Here is a 16708-nt window from a genome sequence, read left to right as displayed (position 1 = left end):
TATGTAAGGGTCTTGTTTTCCTACCCTATTTCTTTATTGGAGAATTTAATCCATTTACATTTAAAGTAATTATTGATAGATATGTAGTTATTGCCACTTTATTATTCATACGAGGTGTGATTAAAAAAATACAGTGAATGCTACTGCTGAGTGCCATCCAACTTCAACACGGGAAGCAGCACGTTGAAACTTAGTAACAGTGTGTGACAAGTTTCACCTTGTTTGGTGCAGTCAGCTGGATGTGAGCTATGGTTGAGAGAAGGTGTGTGTTTTTTTTTTTGTTTGTTTGTTTTTTTATGAGTTAGTGTTTTAAGGTGCACTGTAAATCATCCTTCGTCATGACAAAATTCCGTGTCTCACATCGCTTCTGGTACATGGCAATTTCTGTCAAATAAAAACATTGTGGTGTGTCCTCATCTACCTTATTCACTGGATCTGGCATCATGGGACTTCTGGCTCTTCCCCAAACTCAAAATGATTCAGGACATCGAGGCAGCCATGACAGCACAACTAAAGACACTCATGAAAGAGAATTTCCAGAACTGCTTCAGAAAGTGGCAGGAATGATTGGATAAGTGTGTCTGAAGTGAGGGGGTGGGATATTTTGAGGGGGATTAATGGCAATGTCTCTTTTAGTGTGATACTTTTTTTTTTAATTTAAACATTCATAGTATTGTTTGATCACACATTGTATGTCTATTTCCTTCACCAAGTTAGGGAAGCTTTCTGTCATTATTTCTTCAAACAAGTTTGCAATTCCTTGTTCTCTCTCTTCTTCTGGTACCCCTATAATGCAAATGTTGGGTGCTTAATGTTGTCCCAGAGTTCCCTTTTTTTGTATTCTGTTTTATTTTTGTTGTTCTGATTAGGTGTTTTCTGCTTTTTTATGTTCTAAATGAGTGATTCAGTCCTCTGTTTTATCTAATGCACTGTTGATTCCCTCTAATATAGTCTTCATTTCAGTTATTGTATTCTTTATTTCTGCCTGATTATTTTTATGTTTTCTATCTCTATTTTTATGTTTCCTATCTCTTTGTTGAAGTTCTCCTTGAGTTCACTAATTAACTTTATAACCAGTTTTGAACTGTGTCTAATAGATTGCTCATCTCCATTTTGTTTAGTTATTTTTCTGGAGTCCTGTTGTGTTCTTTCATTTGAGACATGTTTCTCTGTCTCCCAATTATGGCTGCCTCCCTGTGTTTGTTTCTATGTACTATGTAGTTCTGCTATATTTCCCAGTCTTAGTAGAGTAGCTTTATATAGAAGATGTCCTGTGGGGCTCAGTGTTGCAGTCTCCCTGTTCACCTGAGCTGGGTGCTCCAGGTGTGGCCCTTGTGTGGGTTGTATGTACTCTCCCCTTGTAGTTGAGCCTTGGTTTCTGTTTGCATGTCAAAGGGAGAGATGGATCCTTGGGCTTATTGGTTGTAAGAACTTGCTATGACTACAGTGAGGAGTTGTGGTGCAGGGGCTGACCCTACAGAGGAGAACAAACTAACAACTGCATAGTATGGATTGAAGAGTAGAACTGTTTATCTAGGTTTGCCCTTATCTGAAATCTATCTACTTTTTGTTCTCATTTGATTCTTAAAACAGATTGTACACAAAAGATAATGTGGGTACATAATGTCACTTATGCGTGATATATAAAGATAAGGACGGTTATAAGACCATTAGGCTCAAGACAAGAAAGATAGACAATATGAACCTACAATAAACAAGAATATTTCTTTGGAGGCAGTCTTATAGCCCAGATAGGAGTGTTTGAAGAATTCTTAAGAAAATAGAAATAGTTTTGAAATATCTTAAGTGAGGTCAAATGTTTATAGCTGTCTGGTAGGAGGATTAGGCGACTGTGCTGAAGGAACACTTAACAATTAACTCTGCAGTGGTAAGTAATCAAGTAAGGGCAGCTCAGCTCAAATAAATTCACAATAGCTTTGTGTAGATAAACCTACAGATGGAGTTGGTCATTCTTTTTCAAGTTGGCATTCTGAGCATCACAGAAATGAATGATAGAAATTTATTTTTCTTTGGGGACAAATTACATTTTGTATTGTGCTAGATTTATTGATGTATTTTGAATAAGTGACTAAATGTCTTTCCACTTCCCATTTCCCAAGTCTAATCAATTACCAATTCCTGTAAAATATAATGTCACCCATCTGACTCCCTCCCCAAAAGCCATTTGTTTCATCACCTTTGCCAATGTCCTTCATAAACATTGATGATAACTTTCTGCTCTACTATTGCAACCTCTGAACTAAGTTTCCTCATAATTACTTTATACCTCACATCCCCACCAGAGTTAGCTTCTAAGTAATGTGGATGATATTATAATCTATCATTAAACTGTACAGTGACTTCTTATTATAGTTTTTTCTTTCAGTTTTCTATCATACTATCCTGGCAAACTCTTATCATCCAGCCGAAAACAACTCCCCTGACAGTTCCCTGAATATATCAATACTATATATTTACATTTATATTTTACTTTGAATATTTGATTATTTTCTCATTCTAAAGAGTATTTTCTTCTCCTCTTATCACATATTATCTCACATCTCAAATGCCATTTCTTCAGTATGTTGGGTCAGTTCTCCCAGACCCAGCTGATCAGTCTTCCACTTGAATCCCTGTAGTTTTTAACTGCCATTTGTTAGAGTCATCATCTTGTCAAAGCCCCTCTGACCTAAAGTTCTGTTGCCTACAAGGCACTGTTAGGTTTCTTGGGGCCTTCATGATTGATACAGGATTTTTTTTTTTTTTCCAGAACAGAAAATCCACCAAAGTTTTTTTTTTTTTTTTAATTTGTTTATAAATTGATATAAAGTGGCCTCAAATTGTTTATGTACCTGAATGAAGAAAGAATATATATTTTTGACTTCTGCTATATCCCCAAAGAAGCACAGTGAGTGGCTCATTAGAAGCCATCTGTAAATATTTAGTGAATGAATAACCAGTATTTCTTTTAGACATAATGAGAGTGTACCAATTAAATTGGTGGGAAATCAAAAACAATGATCTAGTGTACCCTAAAGGATATAAAAAACCAAGGAATCATGCATTATTTATACCTGACTGAAAATAAATTTTCAAAATTAATAACTACTACGTTCATTCAAAATGTATATCCTAGAATTTACCCTGTATAAGTTGTATTCATTTTTTTAATTAAAATTTATTGGGGTGACATTGGTTAGTAAAATTACATAGGTTTCAAGTGTACAATTCTATAACACATCATCTATATGTCAAGTTGTATTCATTTTCATGATTTATCTGTTTTATCGTTTTTGAAAAATGACATTCAAATGCATTTGAACAATAAGATTTCACAAAATATTTTTTAATATTCTCTTAAGCTCACCATAGCTAACCATTAAAAGAATAATTTTCTGTTCTTTTTTTTTCTCATAGATAAAACATATCTGTATTACTGGCTGGGTGTAATGCAAGGAAGGGACAAAGATGAAAAGGAAACATGGTCCTTTTTTGGTCATAATATCACTCCTCAGCTTATCAAAAAATCACCTGTTCCTGTCACAGCTTATTCCAGGTAAGTGCCATGCATTTGTTTCATCGAATATTTACCAGTATTTCTTCTTTGTTTTAAAATAATTTTTTTATTGTGTGTGTTTCAAATCAAATTTGTTCATTTCGTTGGAATGTGTAAGTCTGTGTGAATGAGTTCTTGCATATGTGTGCTAATAAATTTCAGGGATCAAATATTATCCTAAATTATAGAACAGTTTATTAATTCCCTAGAGAAACTGAGAAAATTCAGAAAAACTCAACGTTATTGAAACATGTAAGAAGTCATATACTAAGTGAGCTAGAGTGGTGAAAGAATGATTAGAGCTGGGAAGAAACGTGCAACACAAAAAGAATAGCAACATCGCAGCACGAGTTAGTACCATAGAAAATGAACGTCAAAAAAGTGAGATCTTTAAAACTGAAATTTCTTTAGAGTAGCAACATGTTAATTAACAGGCTGAACAGTGTTAGAATAAACATGCAACATGCTGATGTGTAACTGCTATAGCTACTATTGTTTTCAGTGAAGGTAGAAACCTGTTTCCTTGAAGTCATCATTTTATTATGGTGTTAAATAACATTGCTATGAAAAGCTTTACTTAAGCTCTTTTATAGGAAATGGCTTAAACTCAATATGATGGTAGAGGAAAATGGAGAAATACACTGATACACTTATCAAAATATTATTTCAACTTTCCTCTTAAATAAAACTATGGGAACAAATTGTTGTTATTTGGATATACTTAATGAATCATCATAATTTAGCCAAGTTATTCATGAAAGAATGGCATATGGTGTTTTGCTTAACCAAACTGTAAGCTTGACTTTTATTTATTTTATTGTTACATTTATTTTAATGTACAGCAACTAAGTGTAACTTGTCATGTGTATCTACACACCAGTCAGGAGGCTTGATATTTTTTTTTTCCCCTGCAAGGTTAAGATTGACACTTTGACCTAGAAGATAAGGGAGTTTTGAAAAAACAAAACAATTGATATCTGCTAAAAACATTTCTATAGGGTGGAAGTATACAGAAAATTCAAAGTCTGTTCTAGTAAAGTTAATTTAGTGACTTTGTATTGACTTAGGTTAACATATTGTAAACACTCCAAGTATTTGTTACCTATTCCTACATTCCCTTACGTTGCCACTACTCTGTTGAGTGTTGATTAAAATTAGTGAATGAACCAAATATCATAAAATGGCAATACAAAAAAAATGTTATGCTCTGTTGAAGTATATGAAAAATGTAAATTTAAGTACAAAGTAATTCATCATGTTTCAAATTGTCAGGATAAAGAGGACATTTACATGAAAATGCTTTGAAAATTATGATATATATATCATATAATTATGACATATATATATATATATATATATGCACACATATATAGATCAGATAGATAGATATAGAGATATGGTGGTACAGCTTAGGCATAATTGTTACAAATTAGGTGGAAACTATAGCAGTTTAAGCTAATAACTGCTCCAGGTCAGCAGATTTGATCAGGTTATCAAATCTCAAAATGGTAAAGTGTGGCTTGAATCATCTTTATCTGGATGTCTGGAAGAGGGAATAGATCCATGAATGTACTTGGTTGTGGGGATGGGTGTAAGGTTTATCCATGGAATACAAAGTTACCATTTCATTCAAGAAGAATGAAAGGTAAGGTTTATCTATGGACCATAAGGATGCCTTTTTTCAAGAAGAATTAAAGAGAAGTTTGTAAAGTTTATCCATGGAATATAAAGGCACCTTTTAATTCAAGAATATATTGTATAATTTCAGAGAAGACAAATCAATTTGAACATTATGTCCAAAATTTGTGAAAACTCTGCAATTACTATTTTACATGCAAGCATTTTTAAAACTAAAGAGAACTTAAAACACATGAATTTATTGTTCAAAATTATATGTAGATGAGTTACAAAGGCAATCAATCAATTATCAACTAGTTTACAATGTCATACAGAACAGTGACTCAAGGTCCATGTTCATATAATGCCTTAAAAAGAAATAAAGGTGCCCCAAAATGGGATGTACAAAGTTAAATGTCATTCTTGTTTAGGACCACAGAGTTCAAGAATTATTTTAAAGTAATTTACGTGTCAAGGAAATATGCTGTTAGCTTTCAAAAAGCACTCCTGCAGAGTGGAAGTCAATTTTCAAAACTGCTGTCATCTAAGAGAACTGATTTCAGACTAGGGAGATTAGAAAACCTACCGAAAGGAGTGATTGGCCTCAGAATCTCCCCTCCCTCAAATTAATGAAGTGAGGTCTTAATTCTTTTTGTTGTTGGTCTGTGTTCAGTAGAGGCCTTGGACCTGGATTGAGTTTAGCACAGCTCAGAAGGAACATATATGGCAAGATCAAATATTAGTGACTTTAAAAACACAGTTTCTCATTCAACTGACTGACTTCCACTCTTTCCCTTAAGAAAATTTCTTCTTTCATCAAAAAATTATTTCAAAAGTCAGATAAACGAAGAAAAAAGTGCCTCAGGGGATAAAAACAAAGAGCGATAAAAATAGCAGATATAAGGTAGATTATTTTATTACCACAATAATAAAAAGGTTTTCAGTCAAGCTGTGAATTGGTTACTTGGTGTAATTAAACATTATAAGATCTTTTGAATATGCTGGAATGGATGGATTACTCAGCTCATGTTTTCTATTTTGTCTCCCTATATGATTCATTTTTACAATGCCTGTTGTTTTACAATATTGTGTGTGATTAGTGTGTCAGGGTGGTGAATAGAAAATACTCGCATGTTTTAAATCAAGAAATACTACTTTTGGTAAATAGCAAGTCAGTTTTAAGAAAAGAGGAGTGGGTAAGAAGTAGATTCTTGGAATGACTGTGTCTCTCCCCCCATTTGAGTTGTTGCTTTTGGTCTATATAGAGCCCAATAAAACCTGCCTATTCGTTAAAAACTACTACTAGATCGTCAATTTACCTCATCCCTTATTCACATATAAAATACTCTTAAAACACAACTGTGGTGTTTTCTTGAGGCAAGCTATATCTGGGCTATGCCACATCCTTATTTAATCTGTGACAAAGGAATCTGACCGACACCTATCTTTACATTTTAAACATTCACCTCTGATTGCAACAGATGTCAGGAAGACAATGACAGACAAGTGTTAAATAATAGGTTTTAACACCACATTTCACATATGTGGATTGAATTGAAAATGTGAAGAATATGTATGGTTTTTAAAATGTTGATTTTGAGGTGTGTGTATTGCAAGATTTTAAGTGGAAATTCAGGGGTGGGGGAAGCGCACAAGATTGTATTTCTATTTGAATAAATCTGACAGCCCACTTTAAAGTTAAACGTGATTTATTTTTCCCACTCTATTCTCTAAATGTGCAGCAACGTTGTCCTTCATTAAAGATGCAGGTGCTGACAGGGTTATTTCCTCTGCCCTGCCTCATGTCAACAAGCCTTGAGTGTGAAATTGTCTGAAATGATTTACTGCTTACCCTCTCCACCTATCCATCCACCGCCACTTTGGTGGCTTTCTTTTGCGTCCTAAGGAAGGTAACTGCAAGGAACTAACGGGTATCAGGGTTAGAATCAGCCAGAAAAAAATCATAAAGTTTGAAGACAATCCTCTATGTAGAATTCTAGAACTAATATAAATAATACACATACAATCTACATATATTCCTAATTTATATGTTTTCATTTTCACATGGCCAGCAAGCAGATTTCAAATAGATTTGAGGATGTAAGATTTTAAATCTTTGTTTTAATGTAAAAAAAAAAAACACGAAATAAATCCAAAACAAAAAACAAACACATAAAAAACTAAGCGTAAATTTCTGTAATTGAAAGTTGATAGAATCTTTATGCATTTCTTTTGGAATACATTATTTAACTAATAACATTGCCTATACGCATCCTACGAAGGTTTATCTACAGGAATGTTTTCCCTGTGATTATTCGTGATTAGCCTCTGTGACACTTCAGCCATGGGCAATGATAAGGAAAATGACTATTATTTAGAATCTATAGAAATAGCTTGTTCATAGGCAAACTTTTTTTTAACTGCATTCACTATTCATAAATTAATCAGTTAATTTTAAAAAACTTAAAAAGTTATATCTCTTGTGTTAGAATATTTAGGGATAACAGTACTTTCATCCAATCATGCATCCAGAGAGGCATTACAATAAACAAAAGTGATTTGATGTTACATGCCACTTCACAAATCCATATGATTACAGAATTCTCAACACGTTTTGCATAGATTTTTTTTTTCCAGAGACACTTTAGATGCTTATTAAAAATGAAGTTCTCAAGGGATCATGGCAGTATCACTAAAACAGAACCTGGGATTGAAACTCAGGAACCTGCAGTTTTACCAATCCCTGAAATCAATCTAATGCACAGATATCTGAGAATCACTGCTATTGATAAAGTTAAGTTGATAAAAGAAGAAGTTGAATATGTTCAAAAGATGTTTATTCTCTAAGGAAAGTTTTTTTTTTTTTCATGAGAAAGAGAGAAAAGTATTTGAAGATATCTGTTTCATATATTGCAAGAATTTGGGGGAGCAGAATTTGAGGCCACCAGTGGTTTATTTGGGATGGCTTTTTACTGCTATTTCTTGCTCTTTCATCTCATAGTAATGTTTATAAACTTAAAAATATACTTGTTCAAGCTGGATGGAACTTATTAGCTGAAGACAAAAAACCATTGAACTAATAAATTTATCAGTGAAAATTCACCTATATAATTAAAAATGACTTTACATAATACTTAGTTTTTCCTAATGGGTACAATTATTCCTAACTTTTTTCCAAGCCTTAATAAAGCGTTGACTCATATGTTGAGGGGCTGGGAATCTATTAGGTTGATGCACGAGTAATTGCAGTGTTTTGCAATTATTTTAACCTTTTAAACCGCAATTACCTCTGCACCAACCTAATATATCCAAATTAGAATTATATCAATGACATAATTTTTTGTAAAAAAAAGACTAAGAACCAAGGTTGCATTATGAGTTATGGGAGCTCTAGATACTTCTGCCTCCACGGGCTGCTTTCTTCCATAAAAGAATGCTAAACATTTTAATTTAATACTGTTGGCATCAACATGAATATAATCTTTTTAAAAGTTTATTTGATTCTTCCTATTTATAAAGCCTTATAGAAAGCCAGAATGACACCCTAAACTATGAAAAACAGATATTCTTTGAATGTTACTTTTTACCATTTAATTTTAACCAAAATCATAAAGGACCTACCCATACTAAGGAAGGAAGGAAAGGAGGGGGGGGAAGAAGAAAGGGTAGGGTAGGGTCGAGTAGGGAGCGAGGGGTAAGAAAGACCACTCAGGAAACATCAAGAATATCAAAGTGTTATGGTAGAGGAAAGATGGCTTTTGGTTCAAATAGGCCTGTGTTTGAACAATATCTGTGCTTTGTATTAGTTGTGTCACCTAGTCAAAAAATTGCTCTCTCCCTATGTCAGTTTACCTGTCAAACAGAATGTCAGAACTAGCTTGTGTTGTTTCTGTATTATTGGGCTGTTTCTGTATGTACTACATATAATACAGATACTGAGAGGATTCTATATACAAAAATTGTTCTTACTAACATTGTTAACAATGTTATTATTATCTATAAATGGTTGTTACTGGCCTAGTCTGCACTATATCATTGTGGTAGGGCGCTAACTAACTTCAAGTGCCACTGAGGGAAACAGACATGTAAGTGTGAGGTCCTGTGATAGATGTTAATCGGTGTCATTGCCAGACATCCATTCAAGCCCAGAGAAACAACTTTAGAAGGTCATGGAAAATGTCACAGAAGAGGTAAATAAGAAGACAAGAGTCTGTTTAGAAAGTTAACATTTGTTAAGCACCTACTGTGAGCTAGACACTTTTGTTTTAAGAGTTTTATCTAGATGAGTAGAAAAGAAAATCTCAGGCTGATGCCAAGAGTCAGAGCTATGATGACTATAAGGGGGATTATGATGACTTGTTAATTTGATAGAAAGGAAAAGCACATTTTATGGGATTTTTGGAGATGAGTCCAGATAGTTCAAATCTTGAGGAGCTTGTTTATACTCTAAGAACTTTTAAATGTAAATTCTGCTCAGTAGAGAGTCATTGGGAGAGTTTAAACGGGAATAACTCAATGTAATCATTTTTTAAAAATTGTAATTAAATGTGGTAGGTCAAACTGTTTATTTTTAATTATTAGTTCAATAAATGTTTAACACCAACTATCATGTGGCAGTGTTATGAGGTTGGAGAAGATAGTGTGAATGAAGACAATCTTCTTATCTTCTGTTTTTCTTTTTGTGGACAGAAAATAATAAAACCCAATCTCACATCTAGTATTCTAATTACAAAACATTGTCATTATGATAGAAGAGAGAAAAAATTGGAGGTGTTTAACAACATTAGCAATACATGAAAGAGTAAGTTGGACATAGAAATTATCTACTGAATGTTTATTGATAAATTAATAAATTAATGAAAGGAATAAGTTGCAGAAAAAATTATGGCAGAGGCCTCATATAGATGGGGAAACAGAAATGGAAAAGAGAGAGGTTTGAAAAATAGGGTATAGAATCAAAAAAACTGGGTAATTATGGGAGTGATGGGAAAAGGAGAGAAAAGAGACAAGAATAACCCCAAAATTCATTGTTGGAGGATGGGCCAGTGGTGCCTCATTGATGAAATTAGCAGACATAGAATGCTATACTCTGATTTGATTTAATATGTATTTATTGCTAGATGTTTACAATATGTAATTATTTTAAAATATAAAGAACAGATATATATAAGCATAACATTATAGTAAATTTTCATTTTGTTTTCAAACCAGTATTTGCTTTGTGTTTTTTGCTGGACGTAAGTTCAAAATGAATTGTGATGCTATTGATGCTATGTAAATACATTATTCATATATATATATATATATATATATATATATGTATATATATATACACACACATATATATATACACACACACAATATATATACACACACACATATGCATATATATGTGTATATATGTATATCTTATATACATATGTGCATTACTTGATATATATGTACATATGCGCATATATAGGCATTATTTACTATTGTCCCTTATATAGATATTAATACTAGTCAAATTTTTCTGGATAATTAACCAAGTTAATATTGATACACATAAGATGAATAGTGCAACCAAACTATGGAGTACATGTCTATTAAAATATCTGGTGTAAATAATTTATTTTCTTAATGTAATTGTGTTTCTCAGACTTTTCCCTCGTATTTCTTTGTTGACATATACACATTTTTTTATTTTTTTAAAATATTACATGTCACTTGACATGGTGATGTGACCTTGGTTTACTTTTTTTCATATATTTGTGTTTGTGAGTGTTAAATTGGATTGGAAATCCCATTGATAGAAGTGTCAAGTCTTGAAAGAGAACACTTACTTAAAGAAAGGAACATGACTCAGTTGAAGATGAGAGCTTAGTTACTACAGAATTGCCAGCTGTACTCAATTCTATGGCTCTTTATTAGCCTTGGTCTACTAATGTAAGGCTCTACCTAATTGTTTAAGTAGATGGAAACAAAATAACCAGCACAGTCAGCTCTAGACACTCACCGAAGTAACTCCTATTTGTAATTTAGCTGTAAAGCCCAGGACCATTCTGCTTTGATAATATGGCCTTTGTGATGAAAATGGCTTGAAAAACCCCATGTGCCACACTATTCGCCTAATTAAGCCATCAGAATGCATTGCAACAGTGTGCCTCATATGGAATGGTCTAAGTAATTTTTGCTCCTCTATTGCTCAGTTAATAGAATGAGGTGCTATTCTAGATTATGACTGATAGAGGCTATATGGTACAGCTGTTGTAATTGTGCCTGAGGGTAGAGAAAGTCTTTCATAAAAAAAATTATCAATTTGCCTGAGACACTGTCATTACCTTATTCAACTATTTTTTCTGGATTTCCTAGTGTGCATTCATTTATTCTTTTTCTTACTTGCAGCTTTCCTCTCTCCACATACCTGTGTCCTTTGTTGTATAAACAGACACAGCTTCTGACATGTTTTCATGGCAGAATTGCTTTGAAAATGATTTCCATTATTGGTTTAATAATTAATAATGAAATGGGTATTTTGGACTATTAAAATACAAAGAATTTATAAATAATTCAACATGCAAAGTTCAATGCATGTAGGCTTTGTGAGTCTAAAAACTGACCTGCTCCTTTGAAAAAGAATATACTGTGTAAATTTTGAAAGAAGACCTGGCATTATATATGATATAAGAAATGAGTGTCACAATGTACATATACAGAGGGTGCCAAAAAAATGTATACACATTTTAAGAAACGAAAAAACTATTAAAATTATAAAACTTAATATATACCAATAACAAAAGAGGAATACAAGTCACGTTTGATTTCTACAATGACAAGAGATACTCAAAGTGGTTGCCATCAGCATCCAGACAGTTCTGATTACAGCGAAATACTGCTTGAGCAACGCTGACCAAAGTATCCACTTGTATACATCTTTTTGGCATCCCCGGTATACGTGTATACGTATATACACATGTGTAATGTTTATATATACACTTGTACACGTAGGTGTTTTTTGTTTATGAGAATTCTCTAGAAACACATAGATCATTTTTCAACATAAATGGTCATCGCCTTTATTGTAACGTTTGCCCTGTATAGGTTCATAGCTTCGCATGGAATTCAATGAAAGGCACGTGAGTGGCATAACCATTACTGTAAGTTGGAGGCAGGGTCCCAACATCCTGTGTTGCTTGTCTTGTTCATGACATGTCATTGCTCATTAGGTCCTTACAACCTTTTGTCTTCAATACCTTCTTATCTCTTTAAGTGCACATTTTTTTCCTTGTATTTTTATTTCCTAATACGACAACAAAATTGTGGTTTTTAAACAGTTGTAGAATAGGAAGTGGTACTTCTCTTTAACAATTCATAGCAGATTTCATGTTTTTTAAATAACTTGAATCTGACCAAATATAAGGTGACAAAGATTGTAGTGAAATGCATCATTGTGTATAGGTAAGAAAAGTACTAATTATCATTAAGATAAGAAGAATGATTTAAGGATAGTTCTGTGTGATGCATTAATCAGACCAACCTTTTAATGATTGGAAGATTCTTTCATCCCTTCTGAAGGAGCAGACAAGTTCTCTTGCATGTAGTATAGTGGGTAGCAAACAATGATTTTGAAATTTATCAAGAAGCAAAAACTATCTTCTATCGATATCTTTTTTTCTTGAGTAACTTAATTTTTGCTTCACTAAGAAGGACAGATGTGTAGGCATATCTTGCACAATAAATATTTCCGTCAGTAATGGCAACTCTACGCCTGAAATTTTGTTTCTGAGCCTCAAATAATAACATTTCCTGACAATGGAGTTATAGTGGAATCATGGCAGACATTTTAAATGACAATTAAACTCAACTTGTGTGTCCCTATAATGCAGATAATTTGACTGAAATGACAACAATATGCACAGTTATGACCAAGTAATCACGTCATACTCAATGAGAGTCACATTAAAACTGCCGTCTGGCTCACAGCAATTGTGAGATGCCATCAACTGTAAGAATGCAGAGTTAGAATTTGAGGGAAAAACTGTTTTGAATTGGTGAAATTTGATACATGGAGGGAAACTGAGCCTGATATATTCCTTATGTTTCCTTATGTCTTATATTTTATGTAAAGCCACACCTATTCTTCTTAATAGGTCACTATTTTAAAACCACACACTGGGTAAATATAAAAATATGTACTATGATAAGAATACAAAAATATATACTATAATAAAAATACAAGAATACATGATTACAATTTATCTATTTAAAGACATTTTTCTTTTTCAGTTGGAGGTGTCTTCCCAGGTTTAGAAATCTGTTCGTCAGAAAACTAAGTCTATTTAATTCAGATCTTATTACCATCAAGATAGTTGAAATTCCTAACCAGTATACATTGTGCTTAAATAAATATTATATTTCTTTATTATTTGTCTTTGTTCTTTTTGGTTTTTTTTCCGTAGAACTTTCTTGGTAGAAAAAGGGAACATTCATAGATACTGTGCTCTTTCCACAAGTGTTTGCTACATTCTAAATAATGTCAATTCAATAACAAGTACTGACTTAATAATACTTTACTTTCAAAAGTATACTAAATCTTAATTATGCACAGAAAGGAATAATTGCTAAGTATTTGCTAATTAAATTATGGAAATAATAAAAAGTGACTAATAATTTTTGGAAGGTAATTATGCTCCTTAATCATCATGTATCTACTATATTGATTATTTTCACTGAATCAATTTGCCAATGAAGTAAAACATTTTATTGACTCCAATTTTGGGTGTTATTCTCTCACAACTATAGTTTTATTGTATTTTCCACCCAAGAACTTTTGTGGTAAAACTGCTTCCCTTCATAGGAAGCTATCACACATTTTATGTATCATTTTTCCATCCCACCTGCAATGAATGAAAGCTCCTGCTGTGCCACATTCTTTTCAGCTTTTGGCACTGTCAGTGTTTTCCATTTTAGCCCTTCTGGTAGGTGTACAGTGCACTCTCGTTGTGGTTTTCAGATCCAGTTCTCTAGAAACATGATATTGAGTGTCTTTTCATACGCTTATTTTCCATTTGCCTTTCTTCTTTGGTGAGGAGGTATGTTCAGATCTCTTACCCAGTTTTCAATTAGGTTGTTAGTTTTTTGTTGTTGTTGTTGAGTGTAAGACTTCTTTGTATATGTTCGGATTTTCATCCTTTATCATATGTAGTCCAAATATTTTATTTCAGTCTGTCACTTATCTATTCATTCTTTTATAGTGTTTTTGGCAGAGCAGAAATTTTTAATTTTAATAAAGTTTAACATGTCAAATATTTTTCTTTTATAGATCACGTTTTTGAGGTTGTATCTAAAATCTCATTACCAAACCCAAAGTCACCTAGATTTTCTCCTAAGATCTTTTAAATATGCAACATCATCCTCATTACATAAGAAACTTTAAATATTTGGAATAATTAGTCCCCTTCAGCTTAAAGAAATGATATTGGAAAGAATATATTTTGTAGCACTGATATATGAAGTCAGGATCAAATGTGAAAATGGTAATATTAAATCATTTTTGTGAATGTTAACAATAAAGTTATTATGTACTTTGCATGATATTTAGATATGATTATCTAACCACAAAAGGAAATTTTGGCATCTTAAAATACTTCATGCAGCTGCAAATAGGACAAATAGAATTAAGATAGTAAAGGTAGACCAAAGACAATTTCTGTTAAAAGGAAAGATAGTTGTTTAAGAAACCACTATTTTACTAGCGATAAGAGGACCAATTCAGAAATGTGAGTTGGGTGCAGCAAACTCATGTGGTCTCAAGTGTGTGATGTGTTCTGGGCACACACACAGCAGCTCCACACAGGCTGGGAAGGTCTGAAAGTTGATTTCTAATGATCACAATGTAAGTGGTTTATTGAAGTTTCAATCCTAAGGTTTAGAATTAATCTATCACTTTGCTTTCTTACTATTTATGTCATGCTGCTGCTTTCAAGATTAGCTACTTTTTTAAATTTTATTTCATTTGTGTAAGCTTTTATCAAGTGTGTTTAGGAATCAGCCATTTTAAAACATTTACAGCAAAAAAACTGGACAATATTAATCAAAAGCTTTGGCTTTAGCATTAAACTTATTTAGGTTCTGTAGGAAATGTGTGAACTTGGAACTCACACACAAGGGTTTTGTGGTTTGTTTGCTTGTTTTTTTCGTGTGTTTTTTTTTTAAGTAGATAATTTTTCCTTTGTGGTGTGAGTGTGAAGATTACATAAAATGTATAAAGTATCTAAGACAGTGTCTCATCTATGGAAGGCACTCAATGAATAGTAGCCCCTATTATTTGAAAAACATATGTTGTTAGTGAGTTTTTGGGAATATGAAAGGGACAGGAAATATACTGATGTGTGAAAGTTATCAGGTAGTTTTGAACCCAGATAAGGAAGTCCATGACTGAAACCAAGAATGTTTGTAAATGAGGGTTGTTCCAGATTCACGGAGGAGTTAGAAAACACCACGGCATAAAAGAGATGGATTTTAATGTGGATAATGAATGTGAGAATTATTAGTTACCTTTTCAGAATAGTAAATGTTACACAGCACTTTGAACCTCTCTCAGAAGTCCCCACTGACAATTCGATGTGTAATGTAAACACAGAATTTTACGAGCAGAAAATATTAAGCAGTATAGAAATGTGACAGTTTGTTATGACAACACATGTGACACAACTTCACTACAACCTAAACCAAGGAAAGGAATGCAAATTTAACAGAATATGTAAGAATTTGCTTTGTAAATGTGTAAGAGAGTTAAGTCACAACTGTTACTTCTTCTCAATGACATAATACTTCAAGGCAAACAAGGAATACATGTGATGGTCGTGAATGCTTTTGATAAACACTGTGACATATACGTAGACTAGAGTGATGATTTTGTTATCATTACTGGATTGTTTAGCTTGATGACTATTTTACAGCTCTCAAATATGTCACCGAAAATTTTCAAAGCATGCCATGAAACAAACAGAAGGATGCCCCGCAAGTTAACATTTATTTCTTAGGCATTTTGGTGTTAGAAGGACTTCCATATTTTTGTACTGCTGTGTTTCTTTGCATTTCCTTTTTAAACAAACACACGGACAGTAAATACTGATTGCGGAAAATACTTGAAAATCAGTAGTCTAAAGAAACTGGGAAAACGGATGATAAAACATTGAAATGTTGACTAGAATTCGCCACAGAAAAGTTTAGTCAGTCGTTGTCTGGTAGATATAAGTCTTGTTTTGTCTTGCCTGTTTATTAATGTGTACCTGTTTATGTTTGTGTTTAGTCCATTGTGCCTTTGGGGAAAGTTCAACTATTGAAATAAAATTTGATTAAACTTTATGGTAGTATATCTTAGTGCACTTTGATTTCAACAGATGAAGGAAAAATCTATCGTTTATGAAATTTTCATAAAGTTTATTCAGTTAAATTTATTTTGTGTAGACCTGGGTGGGCTAAGTTGATAGAAAAGTTACAGATCCAACAATCTCAAATAAAATATTAATAGAAGGAAAAAAAACATGACAT

General features: G+C 32.8%; 1 protein-coding gene across 4 annotated transcripts in view; it reads left to right on the top strand.

Annotated features, from left to right (window-relative positions):
• Positions 1-16708, top strand: part of ROBO1 (roundabout guidance receptor 1) — a 1124592-nt gene that overhangs the window by 148727 nt on the left and 959157 nt on the right. For all 4 annotated transcript variants that reach the window (XM_081074401.1, XM_081074396.1, XM_081074400.1 and 1 more), the window contains exon 2: positions 3418-3556. In XM_081074401.1, coding sequence (XP_080930527.1) covers positions 3469-3556 — 88 coding nt within the window. In that variant the 5' untranslated portion in view covers positions 3418-3468. The remainder of the gene's footprint in view (positions 1-3417; positions 3557-16708) is intronic.

This window comes from Rhinolophus hipposideros (assembly GCF_964194185.1).
Source record: "Rhinolophus hipposideros genome assembly, chromosome: 2".
NCBI lineage: Eukaryota > Metazoa > Chordata > Mammalia > Chiroptera > Rhinolophidae > Rhinolophus > Rhinolophus hipposideros.
Note: the sequence above shows the minus strand (reverse complement) of the source record. Positions and strands in the feature narration are given on the sequence as shown.